This window comes from Leucopleurus acutus (genome assembly GCF_964270905.1).
Source record: "Leucopleurus acutus genome assembly, chromosome: 10".
Classification (NCBI taxonomy): domain Eukaryota; kingdom Metazoa; phylum Chordata; class Mammalia; order Artiodactyla; family Delphinidae; genus Leucopleurus; species Leucopleurus acutus.
The window spans coordinates 53229887-53251717 of NC_139153.1; the positions used below are offsets into that span (position 1 = coordinate 53229887).

Below are 21831 nucleotides of genomic sequence, written 5' to 3' on the forward strand. Positions count from 1 at the left end.
ACTGTTCAACTTTTAAAATTACTTATCATGAGACATTTCATACATACAAATTCTAGAACCTAGAAAGCACAAAGAAAAAACAAACAATCAAGCACCTGTGTACCTTCTGCCAGCTTAAGAAATAAAACTTTCCAATACCCTGGGTGTCCTCTACCAAGTGCCAACAAGGATGTGGAAGGATGTGAGTTCTCAAACCCCACTAGGTGTGTGGAGATGGGCACAACTGAAACAGGAGGGAAGGGGGCAGGGCACAACCTTTAAAAGAAGGACACAGCCATTGAGGATACAACATAAACTGGTTAGAACCAATTAGGCCCAAGACGGCAGAAGATTCGACTTTCGGTAGACCTTGAGCCTCATCAAGCTCTCATTATAATACATTAGCATATGCTAAACAACACACCCACAGGCACCATGACTGAAGGCCCCCCATAAAAGGCCCAAGAGTGGGTGGGGTCCAATTGCTGGAAATTCTCACCCCTCTCCAAGACTGTTAGAATACTCCTCCCACTCATTAGCCTATGAAATTAGCCAGCCTGTGAACACTAACAACCCTGTAACCCCGAGGCCTCTGGCCTTCTGAGATGACCCACACTCTGTCCGTGGAGTGTGTTTCTCCCTGGGTGCTCTTGCCTTTTGAGACGGACTGCATTCTGTCTATGGAATGTGTATCTCTCTAAATAAATCCACTTCTTACCTATCACTTTGTCTCTCACTAAATTCCTTCTGAGCTGAGACATAAAGAACCTGAATTTCAGTAGGTCCTGACACCAGGTGTATGATTTTAATTAAAAGACAGTGGGGGCTTCCTTGGTGGCGCAGTGGTTGAAAGTCCGCCTGCCGATGCAGAGGACACGGGTTCGTGCCCTGGTCCGGGAAGATCCCACATGCCGCGGAGCGGCTGGGCCCGTGAGCCACGGCCGCTGAGCCTGCGCGTCCGGGGCCTGTGCTCCACAACGGGAGAGGCCACAACAGTGAGAGGCCCGCGTACCGCAAAAAAAAAAAAAAAAAAAAAAAAAAAGACAGTGGGTTCAAGTCCCAATCTGGATTGTGCAGTTTCACTATCACGCTGGAAACCAGTGATGCCATCTGGCAGATTACAGGCTGCATCCCTGTGACCCAGCGATGCCATCCCTGGGACAGAGACAAGGCCTTTCCCGGGGGCACTGTCTATAACAGCAAATGACCGGAAACCATGCAAATGTCCAGTCCAGGGAATGGATACACTAATCGTCATGAGCCTACAAGGCTTCAGATATCAACCATCTGGGAGCACAGAGTTCCTCCCTCGTCCACACCTGGGCACCTGGGAAGGTGGGGGCTGGAGTCAGTCATGGGCCAGGCTCTGAGGGACATGGCTCTTGACTCCCTCCTTCCCCCCTCCTCCCCTGTTCTCTGTGCAGGCAGAGAACCATCTGGCAGATTCACCTCCCCCCACGTTCCCTGAGCACTACGCTAGGAACCTTGGGAGAACGAAACCCCAGAAAGTCAAGCCCACATACCTGGGGCAGGTGGGGGTACAGAGTGGTCCACACAGAGTGGAAGGAACTCTCTACAGAAGGGAAGGAGTAACTGATCCCGACAGGTATGAGAAGGGAAGCTCGGAGGAATGGTCTGCACCAAGCATAGTTAGAGATGACCTCAGAGGCCTTCCAGAGCCGCGGGAACAGCGGCACCTTTACTCTTTCCATCAGATACTTGGGTAACTTAACTGCCCAGCTCAGAACCCTAGGGAACCTTCCTCTCCTCACTTACTGCACCAGGAGTAACTGCAGGGAAACGCTGCCCAGCCCTAGTGCAGTGACACAGGGAAGTCATCAAGTCATCACTGTCTAAAAGGCCATGACTCAGCAGGCTCAGGAACAGGTGTGCCAGCCACCAGCTCTGTGACCTGGGGCAAGTTCATTAACCTCTCTGAGCCCTGGTTTCTTCCCCTATAAAATCAGAATCACCATCACAGTAAGAAAGCTAATAGCACCAACCTAAGAGGGTCACTGAGAACATTAAATGAGACTGTAACCAGACAGGGATGGGGTTCCCTGGAGAAATAGAACAAGGCATGGCTTTCTTGACAGAAGAGAAGCCATCTTTGGCTTAAGCCATTTTGTGATCTGAGCCACAGTGCTTGCCTTTGAACAGGTCTCAGTAATTAAGGATCAAGGACAAACTTATCAGGCAAGAGAAGTAACAATAGCAAAGATAACACATCAGTTGTAAAGACTCCCAGTTAGACTGGCCTAAAGCACTATCTTAAGCGGTTTGCAGGATTTAAACCAGCCTCGGGTTTAAACACCACCAGATCAACTGGAACCTAAGGAATGATGATGTTGACCATTTCAGACCCTTGTAACTTTCAATCCACTTTAGCTTGGACTCACTCAGTCCACCACCCAAGCCCCTTCGTGAGTATGCATGTTCCTTTAGCTTAAAACTTCCCCAATTTTTCCTCTCCCCCTTTCCTTTGACTCTAAAGTTGTAGCCCACTTAAACCTCAGGGCAGAGCTCCCTCGCCTGACCGCTTGCATCTCATACAAGCGTCCTATATTAATAAATCTACTTCTTGCCAAAAAAAAACTTCCCCAATTTTGTTGCTGGGGAGACACTGCTTTAGGAAAGATCCTTGGTGTTCTCCTTACTTGCTCCAAGTAATAAATCCAAGAGGTAAACCCAGTTTCCGGGTAACATGATGATATATGTAAACTACTTTGCACAGGGCTTGACACCAATGAACACTGTAGCCAAAGGCAACTGGAAATCCTCAGTGAGCAAAGTCTTTGCATCTCCAAACTTGCTGGCATTCATGAGCCAACAAATCTGTCTCCCCTGCTAGGAGTCAGGCAGCCACCTGGGCTGGTTTTCAAACAGACTCTTACAGAAAGCCATCCAAGGGTGAATCTGGAACAGGAGTTTGTGAATTCCACTCACACAAGCTGCCGGGTCACCATCTTCATTCTCAGGCTCACCTTCTCCTTCCTCTGCAAGTCACTGGAATGAGGCAATAACCTAGATTTTCCTGCTCAGGCCTAATAAGCTGGAATTTTAAACTGTCAGTCTTCCCATTTTCTATTTCCTCCAATCTTATTCGGTAATTTAGGTCTTGACCTTGGTTTTAATTACAGACCAATAAAACAGGAGGGAAGGGGGCAGGGCACAACCTTTGAAAGAACGACATAGCCCAAGGACATGACATAAACAGATTAGAACTAAATGGGTCCAAGATGGTGGACAAGTCAACTTCCACCAGACCTTGAGCCTCAGTATATGCTCACTGTAACATAAGGATCAAAAAGTGGGTGGTGGCCCAATTCCTGGAAATCCCCGCCCCTTCCCAAAATAGCTGGAATACTCCTCCCACTCATTAGCCTATAAAATTACCCACCACTATAAAAACTGACAACCTCATACCCTGGTGCCTTTCTCACCTTCTGAGATGGCCCACACTCTGTGGAGTGTGTTTCTCTCTAAATAAATCCATTTCTTACCTTTCACTTTGTCTCTCACTGAATTCTTTCTGCGATAAGACATCAAGAACCTGAGCTTCGTTAAGTCCTGAAACCAGGTGTGTGACCTCAGTTGGAAGACTGTGGGTTTTGGCTGGGTTTGAGTCCCAGCACGTGGGTTCAAGTCCCAATCTGAGGTGCACGGTTTCACCAGTGCCTTAGCTGGCCTAGGGATGGACCAAAGTCCATGTGCTTAGAAAGGGTATGTGAAATAAAATTCATATTTTGTGGCAAGACAAGAAAAAATTAAACCAAAAAAATTTTCTTTGCCCTTTGGCCTCCTCTCTCCCTTCTACTGTGCATTGTGTATCCGCATTACACATGGACCAAACCTTCCCCATCGGCGGAAATACCTGCTCAACCATGAAGAGCAACATTCTCTTAGCATCAAGGAGACAACTCCTTAAACATAACATTCCTTCTTTATCTTGTACAGATTTGGATTGTATGAACTGTCAGTAATTCATTTAACATAAAGCCCTCTGTCTCAAAAAACATATGTAACTATGCCTTGACTTCTAATGGGCAGAACAGTTCTCAACACTGAGATGCTATTCCCAAGTTATAATCCTCAATTTGGCTCGAATAAAATTTCTACTTCTTTCTTAGACCGACTGATTAATTTTTCGTCAACAGGTATCTCGGGAGTTACCAAGAGACACAATACAAAGGCAAAATTATTAGTTCTAGCTTTGATGTGACCACCACTCTGAATGCCAAGAAAGTAGCCTGTGATGAGCTGCAATGTGTTTCCCCAAAATTCATATGTTGAAGTCCTAACTCTCGTACCTCAGAATGCAACTGTATTTGGAGACAGGGTCTTTGTAAAGGTTATTATGTTAAAATGAGGTCACTGGGGTAAGCCCCATTGCAACACGCCTGGTGTCTGTCTTAGGACACAGATACACAGAGGGAGGACCACGTGGAGACACGGGAAGAAGACAAGTCCAGGAGAGGCCTCAGAAGAACCAACCCTACCAACACCTTGATCTTGGGCTTTGTAGGGGAGCAGATTTTGCCACCTCAAAATATGCCTCTTTGGCACATTAATTCTTATTATTTTTTGTGGTACGCGGGCCTCTCACTGTTGTGGCCTCTCCCGTTGCAGAGCACAGGCTCTGGACGCGCAGGCTCAGCAGCCGTGGCTCACGGGCCCAGCTGCTCCGCGGCATGTGGGATCTTCCCGGACCGGGGCACGAACCCGTGTCCCCTGCATCGGCAGGCGGACTCTCAACCACTGCGCCACCAGGGAAGCCCTGGCACATTAATTAGTTTAAGGTGGTTGTTTTTTAAGAAACAGCAGACAAGGAGGAAACTGAAAGCCAAGTAGGAGTTGTCCTTTTGTAAGAAACATTTACATTCATGAGGGAAATCTCCATTTGTAAGGGGGTCTCCCTCTAAGTACCTGGAAGAGCTGGGAGGACCAAATCTCTAGAAACTCTCAGGAAAGGGGAAGGCACTGACTTAAATCTACGTAACCACCTTACCCTTGTTTACTGTGCTTTCCCCATCACCTCCCAGAACTGACTATCCCCACCTTCAACATCCTCTTTTGTCTTTAGCTGAGGATAATATTTAAGGTGAGGGCTTCAGCCATTTTGGTGAATGACGTAGTTTTCCTGGGTCTCTCCTATGCATACATGTTATTAAACTTTTTTTTGTTTGATTTTCTCCTGTTAATCTGTCTCATGTCAACTTAATTCTCAGACCAGACACAAGAACCTAGAAGGGTAGAGGAAAATTTCTTCCTCCAGACAACGTGAAGCCTCCAGATCTGTGAGAAAATTAATTTCTGTTGTTTAAGCCACCCAGTCTATCGTACTTTGTTATGGCAGCTCCAGCAAACTAACACAAGGCCCACGTTCAGAGTCAGGAAAACCAAAACGGACCAAGCAATGAACCTGGTGGTAGAGAGGAACAGGAGACCGGGGAAGCAGGTTTCCCATCTCCCCACATCCCAAGTGCTAACTCAGCTGAATGTAACTTTTAGAATTAACCAAAGTCTTACCACGTTTTCTGGCAGCTTGTGTCCAGGGAGATATTTTACATTTTCATGGTCATTATTTATGATGTCTGTCAGTTTTCTCCCATTAACCGTTTCTTCAAAGACCCACATCTTGACCGTGGAGGCAAACTTCTGAAGTTTCTTGACATTATCACCAATTATTTTTGCAACAGCTGAACCCCTGCAAAAGAAACAGTGGAAAAGAAAACAAACTCACTCGGGCAGAAGAGAAAAAGCACTAGATTGTATTTCAGGAGACTTGTGTTCTGATTCAAGCACTGAGCTTAGAACTCAGATGTGATGTCGTCTCAGCCGCAAGCTGTTTGTTTGTTTGGTTTTTTAATAAATTTATTTATTTATTTGTTTGTTTTTGGCTGCATTGGGTCTTCGTTGCTGCGTGCAGGCTTTCTCCAGTTGTGGTGAGCAGGGGCTACTCTTCATTGCAGTGCGTGGGCTTCTCATTGCGGTGGCTTCTCTTGTTGCAGAGCACGGGCTCTAGGCATGTGGGCTTCAGCAGTTGTGGCTCGTTGGCTCTAGAGCACAGACTCAGTAGTTGTGGCACATGGGCTTAGTTGCTCCGTGGCATGTGGAATCTTCCCAGACCAGGGCTCAAACCCATGTCCCCTGCATTGGCAGGCGGATTCTTAACCACTGCGCCACCAGGGAAGTCCAAGCTGTTTGAAACTTAGTTGTTTTCACTTGGAAATACCACCCCATGATCAGGAAAGCCCCAGAATTTGCTACAAGGTCAGAAAGCACCACCCCTTGAAACTAGTAAGCACCAACCTATCTTGGAAGAGAGTATCACAGAAGGAAGAGAAATCCACCTGAAAGATGGCATAAAAATAACACTTCAAGCGTTCATGAAGTCTCTGAAGCAACTAGGCTATATTTCAAATCCATCAAGATTAACATGCAGCTACCGTAGAATAAGCTGTGTTCTGGTGAACTGCAACAGGCTCCATGTGCAGTCATAAAGGAAAGACAAGTCCCAAGTGGATTCCAGAAAAGGAGCAGAGCAAGGGCATGGGTCCCCCCAGAACACACCCAGAGGCCTCTAAAAGCTCCCTTTTTTCTGCATCTCTATTCACCAAACCTTTTCTGGTAATGAATCAGTCTCCAATAGGCTTTCCCACAGGGGAAGAGAAGATGCTAGTTAACGCCAGTCCTCTGCACAAGAGCCGCGGGTGTGCGGCTGGTCCCCGTGGCAGAGGTGATCATGGTCAGCGGGCACCTGTGCCCATCTCACAGGTGTGTTGAGTGCACACTGATTGGGCCGCGGGTGGTACCTAATCCCAGCTGAACCAATCAAGTTCTTTTACAGGAATCTGAACAGAGAAATAGTTTCTTAGATAACTTTCCTGGTGTGAGGAGCAAAGGAAAGAATGGTAAAGAGCACCTTGAGAATTCACGTGTCAGGGCATTTATTATTTTTTCTAATGATTTTTCCTAACGATTCAGACAATTTGTGAAATGGAGTAAGGGGTGATGACGGAAAGGGGGTGGGACCAAGCTGATGCAGAAGAACAGATTGGAGACAGTTATCCTTATGTTTATCTTTGGCTGCACAATAGAATTACCTGGGAGACTTGGCATTATCACCAATTATTTTTGCACATAATGCCTTGGGCTAGATGCTGGTGATATAAAAGGCACAGCTCTCAAAAGCTTCCCACCCAATTGAGAGATGAACAAGGTAAAAGGAATTCACAATCCTGTGTGTGATAAGAGGTGAAAGGGAATGAGGGACACGTGATTAGAAGGGTAAACTGCGAGGGACTTTTAACATAAAGGACTCAGATGCAACCCAGGTAATCCATGGGAAGGCTCGCCTGCCCAGCGTTCAGCTGAGGGAACCACGGTGGACAGACCTGGCTGGGGTCCAGGGAGAAGACATGGGAACGGTGCTGAGGAAGACCATACCTCTGCAGAGAAGCAAAAAGGGCTTCATGCATCAGGGATGGGAAATGCAGGCAAAGCAGAGCTTCCAGCCAACACTCAGCTAATCACAGACACGTGAGGGAGCCGGGCCAAGCCAAGAACTAACCAGCTGATCCAGAGATGCACAAGCAACAACATGTGCTTGTTATTTTCAGCACCAAGTTGGCAGAGGGTGGGCTGTTTTGCAGTGGTAGCTAAGGGATGCATCAGACTCAGCAACGCTGAGGTAACTCCAGGTAATTCTGGGCCAAGCTGTTGGATCTGCCACTCATGGATGGGGGAGGGGAGGGAAGGGAGGAGATGGACACCGGGAAGAAGCATGAAATTCAATTCAAGAATGAATCCAGGGAGGGACTTCTCTGGTGGCGCAGTGGTTAAGAATCCTCCTGCTAATGCTAGGGGATACGGGTTTGAGCCCTGGTCCAGGAAGATCCCACATGCCGTGGAGCAGCTAATCCCGTGCACCACAACTACTGAGCCTGTACTCTAGAGCCCGTGTGCCACAACTAGTGAAGCCCGCGCGCCTAGAGCCCATGTTCTGCAACAAGAGAAGCCACTGCAATGAGAAGCCCGGGCAACACAACGAAGAGTAGCCCCTGCTCACCGCAACTAGAGAAAGCCCCCACGCAGCAACGAAGACCCAACTCAGCCAAAAATAAAAAAAAAAAAGAATCCAGGGAGATGAACAAAAAGATTCTAATGCCTATAAGGCCTAGTCTTGTTCTTTCTATATAACTTATACAATAATATATTTTTTGGAAGATCAGAAATGAAAACACTTTAATTTGTTCTGCTTTAATCTCTTTCAGTACTATCTCCATTTGAACCAAGTATTTTCTTTGCTGTCCATCTTTTCTGTGTTGTTTATAAAACCTCAAAAGTATATAATTCACCTCAACATAATAAAGGCTATATATTCTATACGACAAGCCCATAGCTAACATAGTGCTGAATATTCTCACCACCAAAAATGGGGAGATGGGGGCAGGAGGAAACTCTTGGAGGTGATGGATGTTTATTACCTTGATTGTGGTGATGGTTTCATGGGTGTATTCCTATCTCCAAACCCATCAAATATTAAGTATGTCTGAGTTTTCTGTGTTTCAATTACACCTGAATAAAGTTGTTTTTGTTTTTAAGTATAATCCATACCCAAAACTCCCTTGTGGCTCTGAAATGGTACTAAATGTGTTTGTCACATATGTGTAAGGAACAGGATCCAATAGCAAAGGGAGTGTTTTGGAAGAACCCGTGTGTTTGAAGGCAACTACATAAAATCCACATATAAGTGAAAACCCTGTCCTAAAAAGATGCCTGGCCTACAGAGGACCAGTCTAAAAACATGCACAGATATATTAGAACTGAGTCTAAAATAAAATAAAAATACTGCGTCCAGTCCAGTCCATGGAGGCAGTTTGTGTGTGGCTCAGCCATGGTCGGGGCTGGGGTCCCATGGCCACGGTGGTGGCGTCTCCTTGTTTCAGGGGCTGTCCTGTAACTGTTCCAGCCTGGTCAGGCACAGATCGTTAACACGGCTGGGTCAAGGGCACAAGCAGCCATTGCTCCACCTGCCAGCTCGTCCATCTACTAAAGGCCAGGTATGCGATGAGTCCGCTTCTCCCCCAAGTGAGGAGTGGGGGCCAGAGGTAGCCCCAATGGCTGAGCGCTTGCCCACACACACACACACACATGCACACACAGCACCAAGTGACAATGACGCACGTGTGCCCTTTTCAACTCTCCTGGCCTCCCTGAGAGAGCGCCGAATGTCTCATGTGAGTGTTGCGGTGTTTCCCAGCTCCCCAGCCTGTGTGAATGTCCCTTCTTCCCAAAGTATGAGGCGGCCTCCACTCAGAGCCTCGGCAGGGACCAGTATCTGGCAAGGGTTTTATAATACTGTTTTGTTTCCATTCTGTTGGTGGCTGCTGTTACCTTCTACTTCCGGTCTTTGGAGTGGTGATATAAAGTTTTCTTTTAAAGTCAACTTTTAAAGAAAGTCTAAGTGAATAAGCAAAACAAAAGCGAAAAGGGCAGTTTAAAGAAGGTTTAATTCCATCTAAACCTCCACCTGGCAGATTAAGACACGACACAGGAGGCTCGGTCACTCTGACCTTGGGTTACTCAACCAGGTAGTGGCAGAACTGGGAGGGGGACTCAGGACGGCTGACAGCCAGTCTTGGGTCTTTACTCCGGAGTATAATATCACATTTCCCATGGAATCATGAATTACTTATCAACAAGTCTTGGGCCTCAAAATACAGACTAGTTTGCAACCTCAGCAATATTATGCCAACAAAATTTAAAAGGGACTTAGGGTGGGAAATCACGACCCAGTGCCAGCTGGGTACACACTGGGTATTTGACACAAGAGCTCATTTCATCTTTCCAGCAGCCACGTTATCCCCACTTTACAGATGAAGAAGTAGAGGCTCAGAGAGAATGAATAAGTCACCCGGTCACGCTGTCCATGTAGAGCCAGCAGTTCTGGCCCAGATCTGTTTCCAAAGCCCACACTTGCTACTAATTCCTGTTTGCTGAGGGGTAGAGTAGAATCATTTTGTTGAGAATACACATTAAGCACCTATGCCATGCAGACACTGTGCCGGGCACAGAGGACACAGGGGATAAAGCTGGTAAGTCTAAGGTTGGGGTGGGGGAGAATTCGAGTCAGAGGGAAGGGCCCGTGGAGCAAAGGTGCAGGAACGGGGGGGCATGGAGACTGTCCTCTGCTTTTACCCAGAGTCCACACCTGGTGGGAGGTGGAGGAAGGGGGAGGGGAGAGGTTATGAGCAGCAGGGGGAGACAGGGAGAGGAGGCTGAGAAAGGAGCAGAGGAAAGGGAAGGGGAGAGGGAAGGATGGGCAAGAGGCAGAGGGTAGGGGTTTGCTGACTACCAGGTGTCAAGCACTGTTTGTTTGCTTTTTGTTTTTTGATTGACATGTAATTGACAAATAACATTGTATAAACTGAAGGGGTATAACCCCTTCGTCTGATACATTTAGGTATCGCAATCTGATTACCACCAGAGTACTGTTTTCAATGCTTTACCCACATTATCTGTTTTAAGCCTTAGCAACCCTCTGAGACAGGGACTATCACGATCCCCATTTTTCAAGTGAAGACACTGAACTCCCGGGATCACACTGGTGGTCAGTGGAAGAGGAGAGATCCGCAGCCCAGGCCATGTCTTCACCACTCTGCTCTCCCTCCTTGGGCCCCAGCTGGACAGACACTCACCTGCTGGAGGTCCTAACCTCCACTGGCAACACCCCCCTTGCCCCAGCCCCTTGGCATTCACTCACCTCTTCCTCTCTAAAAAGATGTGACATTTTAATCAGCCAAGGAACAGGATGCCTATCAAGTCAGGTTGACAATTCCCAGAACTGCATGGGGTGCAGAAGCTTACTGGCACAGAAAGGACGCCACAGACCATCCCTCTTTTACCAAGGAGGAAACTCTCTAGGGAGAACAAACAAGGGTTCAGCTAGATTCTCCCCATCCCGTGCCCAGAGCTGATCCTATGTGTGGATCCAAGAGAAGAGGGTGATCAGTTTTGGTTTAAATAACATCGACTTTCTTATTCATAAAAGCAATACATGAAAGACAAAAAAAAATTATCATCTTACCACTCAGGGAGAACCACTGTTAACATTTTGTGTAATTCTTTGCAGTTAAAGGGCTTTTTAAAGTACAATCAAATGCCAGAGTATTAGATGCAAATGTGAAAAATAAAGTATTTTAAAAATAGATTCAACTTGGTGAATGTTTATTTGATCTCTGGATAGGGAAGCTTTATAAGTTAAAAATCAAAGATAGCAACCACAGAGGAAAAAAGATCAATGTGAACAACTTCACATAGAGAAAAAAAGGAGGGGGAGAAGCAGATGAAAAAAGTCTTTCTATCAAAATCCAAACTGCAGAGGAAAAGCCTCAAATAGAATGTTACATTTAACAAAAAACAGGATGCAAAATTGTATATGCCATATGATCATATGCATCACATGCGATTAACAAAATACACACCACCTCACACCTGTTAGTGTGGCTACTATATTAAAACAAAAGAAAAACAAGTGTTAGAATGTGCAGAAATTGGAACCCTTGTGCTCTGCTGGTGGGAATATAAAATGATGTTAACTGCTATGGAAAACAATACAGTGGTTCCTCAAAAACCTAAAAATAGAATTACCATATGATCCAGCAATTCCCCTTCTGGGCATATACCCAAAAGATTTGAAAGCAGAATCTTAAAGAGATATTTGTACACCAATGTTCATAGCAGAATTATTCACAACAGCCAAAAGGTGGAAGCAACCCAAGTGTCCACTGATGGACTGAACAAATAAACAAAAGCTGGTATATTCATACCGTGGACTATCACTCAGCCTTAAAAAGGAAAGAAATTTTGGCACATGCTACAAAAAGAAGTGAACCTTGAGGACATTATACTAAGTGAAATAAGCCAGTTACAAAAAGGACAATTACTGTATGATTCCACTTATGTGAGGAATTTACATGAACTCTCTCTTGAAGTTGGAATCCAGCCACGACATGGAGAAGCCCAAGCTCGCCTGCTGCAGAAAGATAGACACGTGGCCGGTCGCCCCCATTAGCCTGGCCAAAACCTGCCCACTGTGAAAGGGGGCATCGAGGACCAAGAGCCCCAGTCCACTAAACACCTGACCGCTGCCTTATGAGTGAGCCCAGGTGAGACCAGCAGAAGACTCTCCCCACTTAGCCCAAATTGCTGACCCCCAGAATCAGGAGCTAATCAATGATTGCTGTTTGAAGCCATTAAGTTTCAGGGGAGATACTGGGGCAGCAACAGATAATCAATGAAGTTCCTAGCACCCAACTGTGGAAGGAACTGAGCCCCAAAGTAGAATGATGGCAAAGTGCCACTAGGATAACCTTAAAGGAGTCGGGGGACTTTTGGCTTAGTTCCTGACATCAACAAGCCTGGGAGTTAGGGATGAGGGGCAGGAGAAAGTCCTGGATGGTTGACGACCCCAGACACAACTTCCCACCAGCAAGGATTGAGAGGCTTGGAGATACTACTTGGCCTGCCACAGGGAAGATTAGGGGACATGTGACTCTTCTATCCAATGGGACATGTTTTAGAAAAGAGTGGGCTCGGCTTCCTCTGGTGGTGCAGTGGTTAAGAATCCACCTGCCAACGCAGGGGACACAGGTTCGAGCCCTGGTCTGGGAAGATCCCACATGCCATGGAGGGACTGAGCCCGTGCGCCACAACTACTGAGCCTGCACTCTAGAGCTCGCAAGCCACAGCTACTGAAGCCCACGTGCCTGGAGCCTGTGCTCCGCGACAAGAGAATCCACCACAATGAGAGGCCTGCCACTGCAGCGAAGAGTGGTCCCCACTTGCCGCAACTGGAGAAAGCCCCCACACAGCAACAAAGACCCAACGCAGCCAGAAAAAAAAAAAAAAAAAAAGAGTAGGCTCGCCTCAGCACTGCTCACAGACTAATGGGTAGAAGCTGGAGGTGACAGATTCTCCTCTCAAATATAAGACTTTTCTAATAATTAATTTACTAGATTAATTTTAAGATCAGGTGCCTTAAAAACAGTAAACTATGATCATGTCATGTCTACAAGAAATGGGATGCCTCCTTTGGAGGGAAACTGAACAGGATGATTTTTTTTTTTGGCCACACTGCAAGGCACGCAGGATCTTAGTTTCCCAACCAGGGATCGAACCCGTGCCACAAGCAGTGAAAGCACAGAGTCCTACACACTGGACTGACAGGGAAGTCTCTCCAGGATGATTTTTAAGACCTCATTTCAATTTGATTTTTCTTAAGTGGAATATTGTTATACTAGACATTTTTGGGAGGGTAAGCTACTCAATATGTTTGTGATGATGGGATTTGTTCTCAGGTAAAAGTATGCTTCTCATTAAAAATGATAAGAATTTATAGAAACACGGACATTGGAGTTAGAAAGATCTGGGTTTCAACTCCACCTTATTAACCACTGACCTTGAAAAGTTTTCTAATCTCAGTTTTGTCACCTAAAATAGGAATAATAGTAGTACCGCATAGACTTGTTATGAGATTTAAATGAAATAATGCACATCCCAGACACAGAAAATGACCCTAAGTGGTAACTGTTATGATTATCCCCCTTAAGGGAGGGGAGGAAGTGAAGAATGATGAAAGAGGTGAAAGAGGGCTAAGATATGAAAATCAGACTCATTCCCAATATAGCTGTGATGTATACACTGCACAACAACAGAAACAGGTGTGCGGATCAGCCTGGCAGGTGTCCTCAGCCTGGCTCCTGAGGGAAATGGGTCTCCTCCCAGGTCAGCCCGAACCGCCACTACCTCTCCCTCCAGCTTCCACAGTAGAGGTGTGTCAGCGTCGCCTGTGGACCAGGAAGGGGTCGTTCTGACCTCAGAGGAGCTAACACGCAGATGCCTAAACTGTTTCGAGCTCTCCACGTGGGGGTACAGCACGAATCATCACAGGCACTGAGCAGCACAGTCAAAAACGATGACACTGGGGGATGAAGAGCTGCCAGGCTGCATTCAGATGTTTCCAACAGGACAAAAAGGGTCAGCCACATGTCCAGCTTCACTCATCGGTGCAAAGTAGGCCAAAGCTCTCCCTGACTTTCAGTCCCAGGAGTCAAGCTGTGCTGAAAACAAGGGCAAAAGATAACTCCTGGAAACACCTCCCGCTCTTTTATCTTCTCCCTTCTTCTGCCTCTATTCCTTAGCATTTTGTGACTGGCATTGGTAAAAGTACACTTCTCACTGAAAATGCTAAGAATTTATAGAAACATGGACATTGGAGTTAGAAGGATCTGGGTTTTAATTCCACCTTATTAACCACTGACCTTGAAAAGGTCTGTTTTGTGATGGCTCTGCTCAAGGATGATGGAACTAACACAGACAGCATTTTTTCATTAGCTGACAACTGCTGGGTGCTAGTCACTTTGCACTCTCTCAGATCATCTCATTTCATCCTCACCATGATCCTAGACAGCAAGTACCCATGTCAGGAGCAATGATTCTTGGAGAGAAGCAGTTTGCTCAAGGACCTAGAACTTGATGTGGCCAGAAACCCAGGGGGTAGGAATCCCGAGTGCCTCCTTCCACTGCTGCCTGACCTGGCCTCCCAAGGAGGTGTGGGGTGTTTCTGGACTTAGACTGCAAATACAGCCCTGAGGTTTTAGTTCTAGAGCTGCATCTTGCACTGTGTCTGGGTACCCTTCCCAAGGTTCTGGTGAAGGAACTTTGTTTCATCTTTGGAGGAACCTAAGAAGCTTGTTTTTTCCTTTCTGTTGCTATTGTGAGTCACCAGGACCAAGAAAAGCCATGCCGCTTAGGAAGCACCTCCCTGCATCCTCACAGCGGGCAGCACAACAGGGCTCAGCTGGATGCAAGAGGCCCCCTTGGCCTCCTCTCTCCCACCTTCTAGAGGAAAAGAGGTGAGGGAGGGCGGGACAGGCCCGTCAGTCTTCAGGTATCTGCATAGCAACTGATGATTATTTACATTGGGGGACGCACCAATGTGAGCTTTAGAGCCACCTTTTAGCTATAGATGTAACATCACTGTTTCCATAAGCATTCTGAGCTGCTTCGAAGTCCCAAATGTAGGGACTTCCCTGGTGGTACAGTGGTTAAGAATCTGCCTGCCAATGCAGGGGACACGGGTAAGATCCCTGGTTCGGGATGATCCCACATGCCACGGAGCAACTAAGCCTGTGCGCCACAACTACTGAAGCCCGCGTGCCTAGAACCCGTGCTCCACAACAAGAGAAGCCACCACGAGAAGCCCATGCACCGCAACAAAGAGTAGCCCCCGCTCTCTGCAACCAAAGCCCGGGCGCAGCAACAAAGACCCAACACAGCAAATAAATAAATTTCTTTTAAAAAAAAGTCCCAAATGTAAACACTGCTTAAGTAATTTCCTATTCCTGAGCATCTGGAAGGGTCCATCTTTTGGTAACCTGTTTTAAAATCAGCAGAAGGCTAAAATCTCTTAGGGAAAAATCTGTTCCACTCTCACTCAGGGAATATGATTCAGCAAGTCTAGCTTCAGTGCTAATGCTGATGCAAGTTGTCTTTGGACCACATTTTAAGAAACATTACTAAAAACACTATTTAATAAAAAAAAAAAAAAACACTATTTAAAACGTCTACTCTTGGACTTTCTTGGCGGTCCAGTGGTTAAGATTCCGTGCTTCCACTGCAGGGGACACGGGTTCAATCCCTGATTGGGGAACTAAGATCTTGCATGCCACGTGAGAAAAAAAAATTCAGAACAGAAACCAAAAAAACAATCTAAAATGTCTAATCTTGTGACAGATATTTCATTCTACTTTGTACTTCTTTTGAATTTATCTTCCAAATCCTTATCTATCTGTGACCTGAAGGAAGAGATGGTGTCCACTTGTGTTCCTATCCCTGGAAAAACCACCATATCTGCATGGAGCAGACAGTCAAATGTCTTTGACCAGAGCTGAACACTCAGTGGGCCCCTGGACAGCCTCTCTGTGTCCTTTTCTGTCCCTAAGTTCCTGAATCTCTCTGGGGAGGTCGTGAGCCTCTCTCTAGGACTAGCATGGCTCTGCACCCAGGGCAGCGACAAGGAAGCCAATGACTGTTCCAGTCTGATCCCATCATTAACAGAATCGGCAGCCAGCCCAGACCATCGGCACATTTCTCAATTGCTCTGCTCCAGTGTCACTAGCCAAGTTCTACTCCATTTCCTTGGGCTGGAGTGAGCCAAGAAGAAGTCAAGTACATCAGAGAGAAGCTGCGGGAAGCCGGGGGCATGGGGCCAGCGGGGGGAGGGGGGACGGAGGGGCAGGGCCACAGGAGGGTCACTTCACAACTCTTATTTCAGGCCCATATCTGGCGTAGCCCAGCCATGCCACTTCTCCTGCACCTTGCAAAGGAGGAAAAGGTGCTGTCATCTGTGGTTCTGTGGCCTCTTACAGAAGAGGAAACTAATGTTAAAGAACACGCGCTGAATGGGCGCTTTTTCAGTCTCACGGCCCACAAGGCAGCTGACATTTCACTCAAGTGACCTTGGGATCAGAACTGGCAAAGTCCAGCTGAAGGTCCATACGAAGCTCTGCAGTGGGCAGGTACCAACTCCATTACATGTGGGACAGAACATTCTGTTGTTGGTTGAAAAAAAAAGTTTACAGAAAAGTGCATAATATCCTAGTATTTGCAGGGCAGAGAGATAAAAGAACATATGTAAACATTCGCTTGCATCTGATAGAATTCTTCCAGAAAGAACAGAAGAAACTGATAACAGTGGTTTTCTTCCAGGAGATACCTTGGGAGACAACAGTGGATGAGAGATGTTTCACTGTGTTTTTTGTGGGGTTTTTGGTACCTTTTAAACAATGTGAATTATTGCCAAATCATATACAATTACATTTTTACATTAAAAAGTTAGTTTTTAGACATTCATTTAGTATTTACTTAGCATATGCCCGGCACTAAGGTAGATGCTGTTCTCAAGAGCTGGGAGGGGAGGAGTGGAAACAGATAATCAAATAAATCATCACCTTGCAATGACAGATGTCAGCAACAGAGGCACAGGGAGAGGGCCCTCACCTTGCTGGGATGGAAAAGTGGAGAATCAGATAAGGTTTCCTGCAAGAAGTACTTTCTGGGCCAAGTCTTAAAGACGGAGACCAAGTAACTAGTACCAATTGCTGCAGGACTCCTAGAAGCCTTAACAGTGGTAAGTGTCCGGCCACCAAAAAACACAAGGACTTTAAGGACATCACTCTGAACTATTCTATACTAGTCCCTCGGATGTGGGAAAAATAGGGCGCAGCTGTGGAAAAAAGACTGAAAATATCAGATGCTATACCATATTCTGCCTCCTCTCCCCCGGTCCACTTTCCTCTACAGTAACCCAAACACATCAAATAATCCCACTGTGTAAGTTTCAGAAAAGTAACTAAAAGAGCTGACATTTAAAGCGCTTACAAGAACGCCTGGCACAAAGTGCTTTATAAACGCTAAAGTCAAATAAAGCCTATCGGAGAAGCAAAGCTGCGCAAACATCCCCCCAATAGAGAATTCCCAAAGTCCCTGAGCTACTGGGGAGCCCGGCCTGTAGGAACTTGGATTTTCTTCCCGATACTTTATGAAGATACTAGACTTCACAGAAGCCGGAGCGGGACCCGCACTTGGAAGGGCAGAGCCGGCCCCGCCCTCGACCTGGATAGCAGGCGCCCTTCAGTCCCCTCTGCCTCGGTTTCCTCGATTCGGAAACACCAGCAAGAACGCTCGAGCCTTCTCCAACTCCTCGACCCAGGCGATGTGCCCAGGAGAAATGAAGAACGCCCTGAGGATGTTGCGCAAACCCCCCGGGCATGGCGAGCAGGTGGCCTCCGTGCGCCCGCTGCGAAGTGCCGCGAGCGCAGACAGGTGCCCGCCGGTGCGCCGCCCCTCTCTCCGCGTCGCCCCCGGGGGCACACGGGCCCAGGGCCTCCCAGCCCAGTGCCTCAGCGCGGCCTCCCCGGACGCGCGGTGCCCAGCCCGGCCGCGAGGCCGCCCGCCCCGCCTCCCCACGCGCGGTGCCCGGTGCCCACGCCGTGGCGGGGACGTGCGCCCTCGGACGTCCGGCAGAGGGGCTTCCCGCAGGCGGAGCCCGCGCCGCCGGCCCGCCGTCGCTCACCAGTTCCCCGAGCCCACGATGCACACTTTCAGGGGCGCCGCTGCCATGGCCAGGCCGGAACGCAGCAGACCGGCGCGCGCCTCCCTGGCCGGCCGCCCGCTCCGCCTCCGCCTCCTCCCGCTCGGCCTGAACCAGCTGAGGCTCGCAGCAGCCCGCCCCTCCCGCCTGTCGGCCAATGGCCGCTACTACCCCCGCCCGAGCGCACAGGGCTACAGCTGACAGCCGGGAGGACCCGCCCCGCCACTCCCGAGAACCACCGCGCACGCCCGGGCCCGGCTGGCCCCTGGCCCCGCTCCGGCACCGCCCAGCCCTGCCCGAGGCCTGTCGGGACTTGTAGTCCGCGCCCCCTGGATCGACGCTCCCGCCGCGCCCCTTGCTTCCCCGGGCGGTTGCGACCTGACGCGCGCTCCGGGCGCCGGGGGCTGCACTAGCCTCCCCGCGGAGCAGTCCTGACCCGGCTGGCCTACGTGCCCCCCACTCCGACCCTCTCGGGAAGAGCTGCCGGGGCTGCAATTTGGAGCCGAGAGAGGAGCCTGGATTGACTCTGAAGTCAACCAGGCTTGGTCCAGAGCTCGAAGTGGCCACCCCATCCTCTTCAGCTTCCGCTTCTCTTGTGGAAACAAGAAACCACCTGGCACCGCCGAACTTCGCGGTGGCCGTGTATCTTCTGAGGCCTTCGGGACTTGGCCGGACAGTACCTGCGCTCTAGGGAGGGGGAGACCTAGACACGGGCGGCGTCGCCGTCACCCACTGGCTTGGCAGGACTGGCCTCCTCATGGTCTTCGCCCCAGGACACCAGGAGGTTTGCGGTTGAGACCACGCTTCCCTCCTTCCTGAGAAACGGGACGCTGTGTATCCATTATGAGCATCACTTTCCACCAGGCGCCACGCTGGACCCTGAGGAGGAGGACAAAGCGGTGTGAACCAGGGTTTCTGAAACTCCGCTGCAGCTCTGAGTCTCCGGAGCTTTTCAAAATCCCCACGCCCAGTCAGCACCCCAGACCAATTGCATCAGAATCTCCCGGAATGGGATACAAAACATTCAAATTTTTTAAAGTTCAAGGGGTGATTGCCAAAGGACTCAAGATTGAGAACCAGAGAACTAAAATATCAGTGGAGACTGGCTGAGGAAACAAATACTCTAGTACCTAGAAAAATACTAGGCTTATTAGTTTGATGCCCAGAGGATTAACTGTTATTTTTGTTTTCACTTCTACATTGTATGAAAAATTTATCTCTGTTACTTATGATACTTAGGCAAGGAACTACTTAGAATGAGTGAGACAGAGCATGCCCTCCACTCCTCACTGGTGGTTAGCTCTCAGTTATTTGCCAGGAAAGATACCAAAGCGGGAATGATGTGAAGGATGGGCTATCCAAGCTTTATTCATTTTTTTCCCCTTGCCATTTGTGTTACCAAACAGGTTTGTCTAATTAAGTAATGAACTCATGTACTTGAGGAGTCAACATACTTTGCCAAGATTCACACCAACTGATCGGCTCACTTTTAGCCTTTGCCTAAAAGATTTGTTCTTTATATGGACGCTCCCATTCCGCAACGCTGCAACTGCACCTGCATGAAAATGAACTGCTTGGATGTTCTGTGGACCCATTCTGCACAACATCATACAGGATTTATCAATCAGCGGAGATGCATGACATATTGTGCCAGGATGGACATAGTGAGTAGTCATTTATTTTCTAGACTGGCTACAAAGATCATGCAAAATTACATGTATCAACAGGGATACATACATACATAGTATACCTGTAAGGGAAAAGAAGGGAAGGAAACACAAAATACAGGATTGTGGTTCTAGTGGAGAGGAAGGTTGGTTATTCTTTACATTTTTACATATATTATAAACATTTTTGTGTATTGATTTAATGAAGGTCGTGGGGGAGGGGAGAAGCTCCAGGACAGAGGAGTGAGACAATCCAGTGCTGAGATGGCTGGTCCTCTGCCAGTCCCCCTCCTGGTCAGCTAAGATAGCAGGGCTGCCGAGGTTGGCCTCCTGTGGGTCACCCAGAAGAGGGTTAAACAACTTGGAGGACGACAAGTTAGCCCATCTCACTGGACGTGTGAACTCTTGAGGGACCTGGAGAAGTCCCAGGGTGTATACGATTCGGTGTGTGGAGACAGCACCTGACAACATAACTGGGGTATGCATGTATCTTGGTAAAAACTCACCAGGCAGCGAGGAGAAGCCAGGCAGCCCTTTAGAAACTCAGCCTAGCAATCTCCTTAGCCAGGTCATTGAGTTCACACAGCACACTTCTGATTTTCTGCATTACAGGAGGCACAGCAACACTATTCCAAACTTTCCTATATAACTGGAGTCTCCTTTACTCTCTTGGCTCCAGCTAACATTTTCCTTCGTTCTCTTAAGCCCTCACCACCAGGCTCCTACCCTGTCCCTAACACCCTCCCAGGGCCTTTCGACTCCTGCCTGCTACCCGGTCCCAAAGCCAATGCTGCATGTCAGGTGGCAGCAACACTCCACTTGCAGGTCTCAGCATCCGCCTGGTTATTTCTTGTTGTTTAACAAAGCATCCCAAAGTTAGATCTCCAAGCAACCACATTCATTTCTTTAGCTGCAGAATCAGAGGGGGAGGCGCTCTCCACATGGGGTGCACGGTCAAAGGGGGCTGGAGGATCCACTTCCAAGCTGGCTCATTCACACACTGGCAAGTCGGTGCCCACTGCTGGCTGGTGGGCTGCAGGCCTGAGTGTTCTCCACGTGGGTGGGCCTCCCCAAAAGCTGCTTCCCCTTGTGCCTGCATCCTACCAGCAAACATCTCAAGGGAAAGGAAACAAAAGTTGCCAGTTTCTTAAGACTTGAACCCCTAAATTAATCACAGCATCACTTCTGTCATGTGATCTTTTGGTCAAGAAATCACAGAGGCCAAATTCTAGGGGAGGGGACATAGGCCTCACCTCTCAGTAAGACAATGTCAGAGAAGTTGGGGGCCAGGTTTTAAAACTGCCACAATCTGTAGTGTATTTTCATATTATAAGTGAGGACAAGAGATACAGCAAGACTAAAAAAGACTTCCCAGAGTTCCCATGGGGAGTCAGAGCCAGGAATTGGGGATTCTGTATCTTACACTCATCTGACTACTCATTCATTCAGTGTGTATTTACTGAGCACCTGCTGTGTGCCAGTTGCGGTGCTAGGTCCCAGGGATGAAGTATGAAACGAGAGGCAAGGTCCCTCCCCTCTTACATACTTATATTTAGCGGGAGATACAGGGCCAGTTGACAGGTAATTACCCTACAGTGTAACTTACTATGGCAGCCCAGAAAAAAAGCCTCTGTCCCAGATTTGGGGGCTCACGGAAGGCTTCTTAAATAAAGTAAGATCTTTGTTGAAGCCTGAAGAAAAAGGTGCTGTTGGCAAGGTGAAGGGCTGGCGGCCAGTTGGCACACAAAGGAGCTCTTCCAGGCAGAGGGAAGAGTATCAGCTAAGATTCAGAGACAGATGACATGCTCAGGAACTAAAAGGAGCTCAGTTTGGTTGGAAGGGAGAAGGAATAAGGGAAAGAGTATGAGGCGCAGGGTAAATGGAGAGAAATGAAGGTAGGGAGGTAGAGGAACTGCCTGATCATGATTGGCCTTATAAATGATATCAAAGAATTAGAACTTAAATCCTGAGGGCAGAAGAAGCCATTGTAGGGTTTAAAGGAGGAGCTTGACATCGTCAGGGCCA

At 48.0% G+C, this 21831-nt stretch overlaps 1 protein-coding gene across 2 annotated transcripts in view; it reads right to left on the reverse strand.

The window, feature by feature from the left end:
* The window catches only part of GPD1L (glycerol-3-phosphate dehydrogenase 1 like), a 56988-nt gene extending 38767 nt beyond the window's left edge, over positions 1–18221 (reverse strand). For both annotated transcript variants that reach the window (XM_082848716.1, XM_082848717.1), the window contains exons 1-2: positions 18122–18221; positions 5509–5686 (exon numbers count right to left, since the gene is read on the reverse strand). In XM_082848716.1, the coding sequence (XP_082704842.1) occupies positions 5509–5686; positions 18122–18168 (225 nt within the window). In that variant the 5' untranslated portion in view covers positions 18169–18221. The remainder of the gene's footprint in view (positions 1–5508; positions 5687–18121) is intronic.
* Between the last annotated feature and the right edge of the window lie 3610 nt (positions 18222–21831).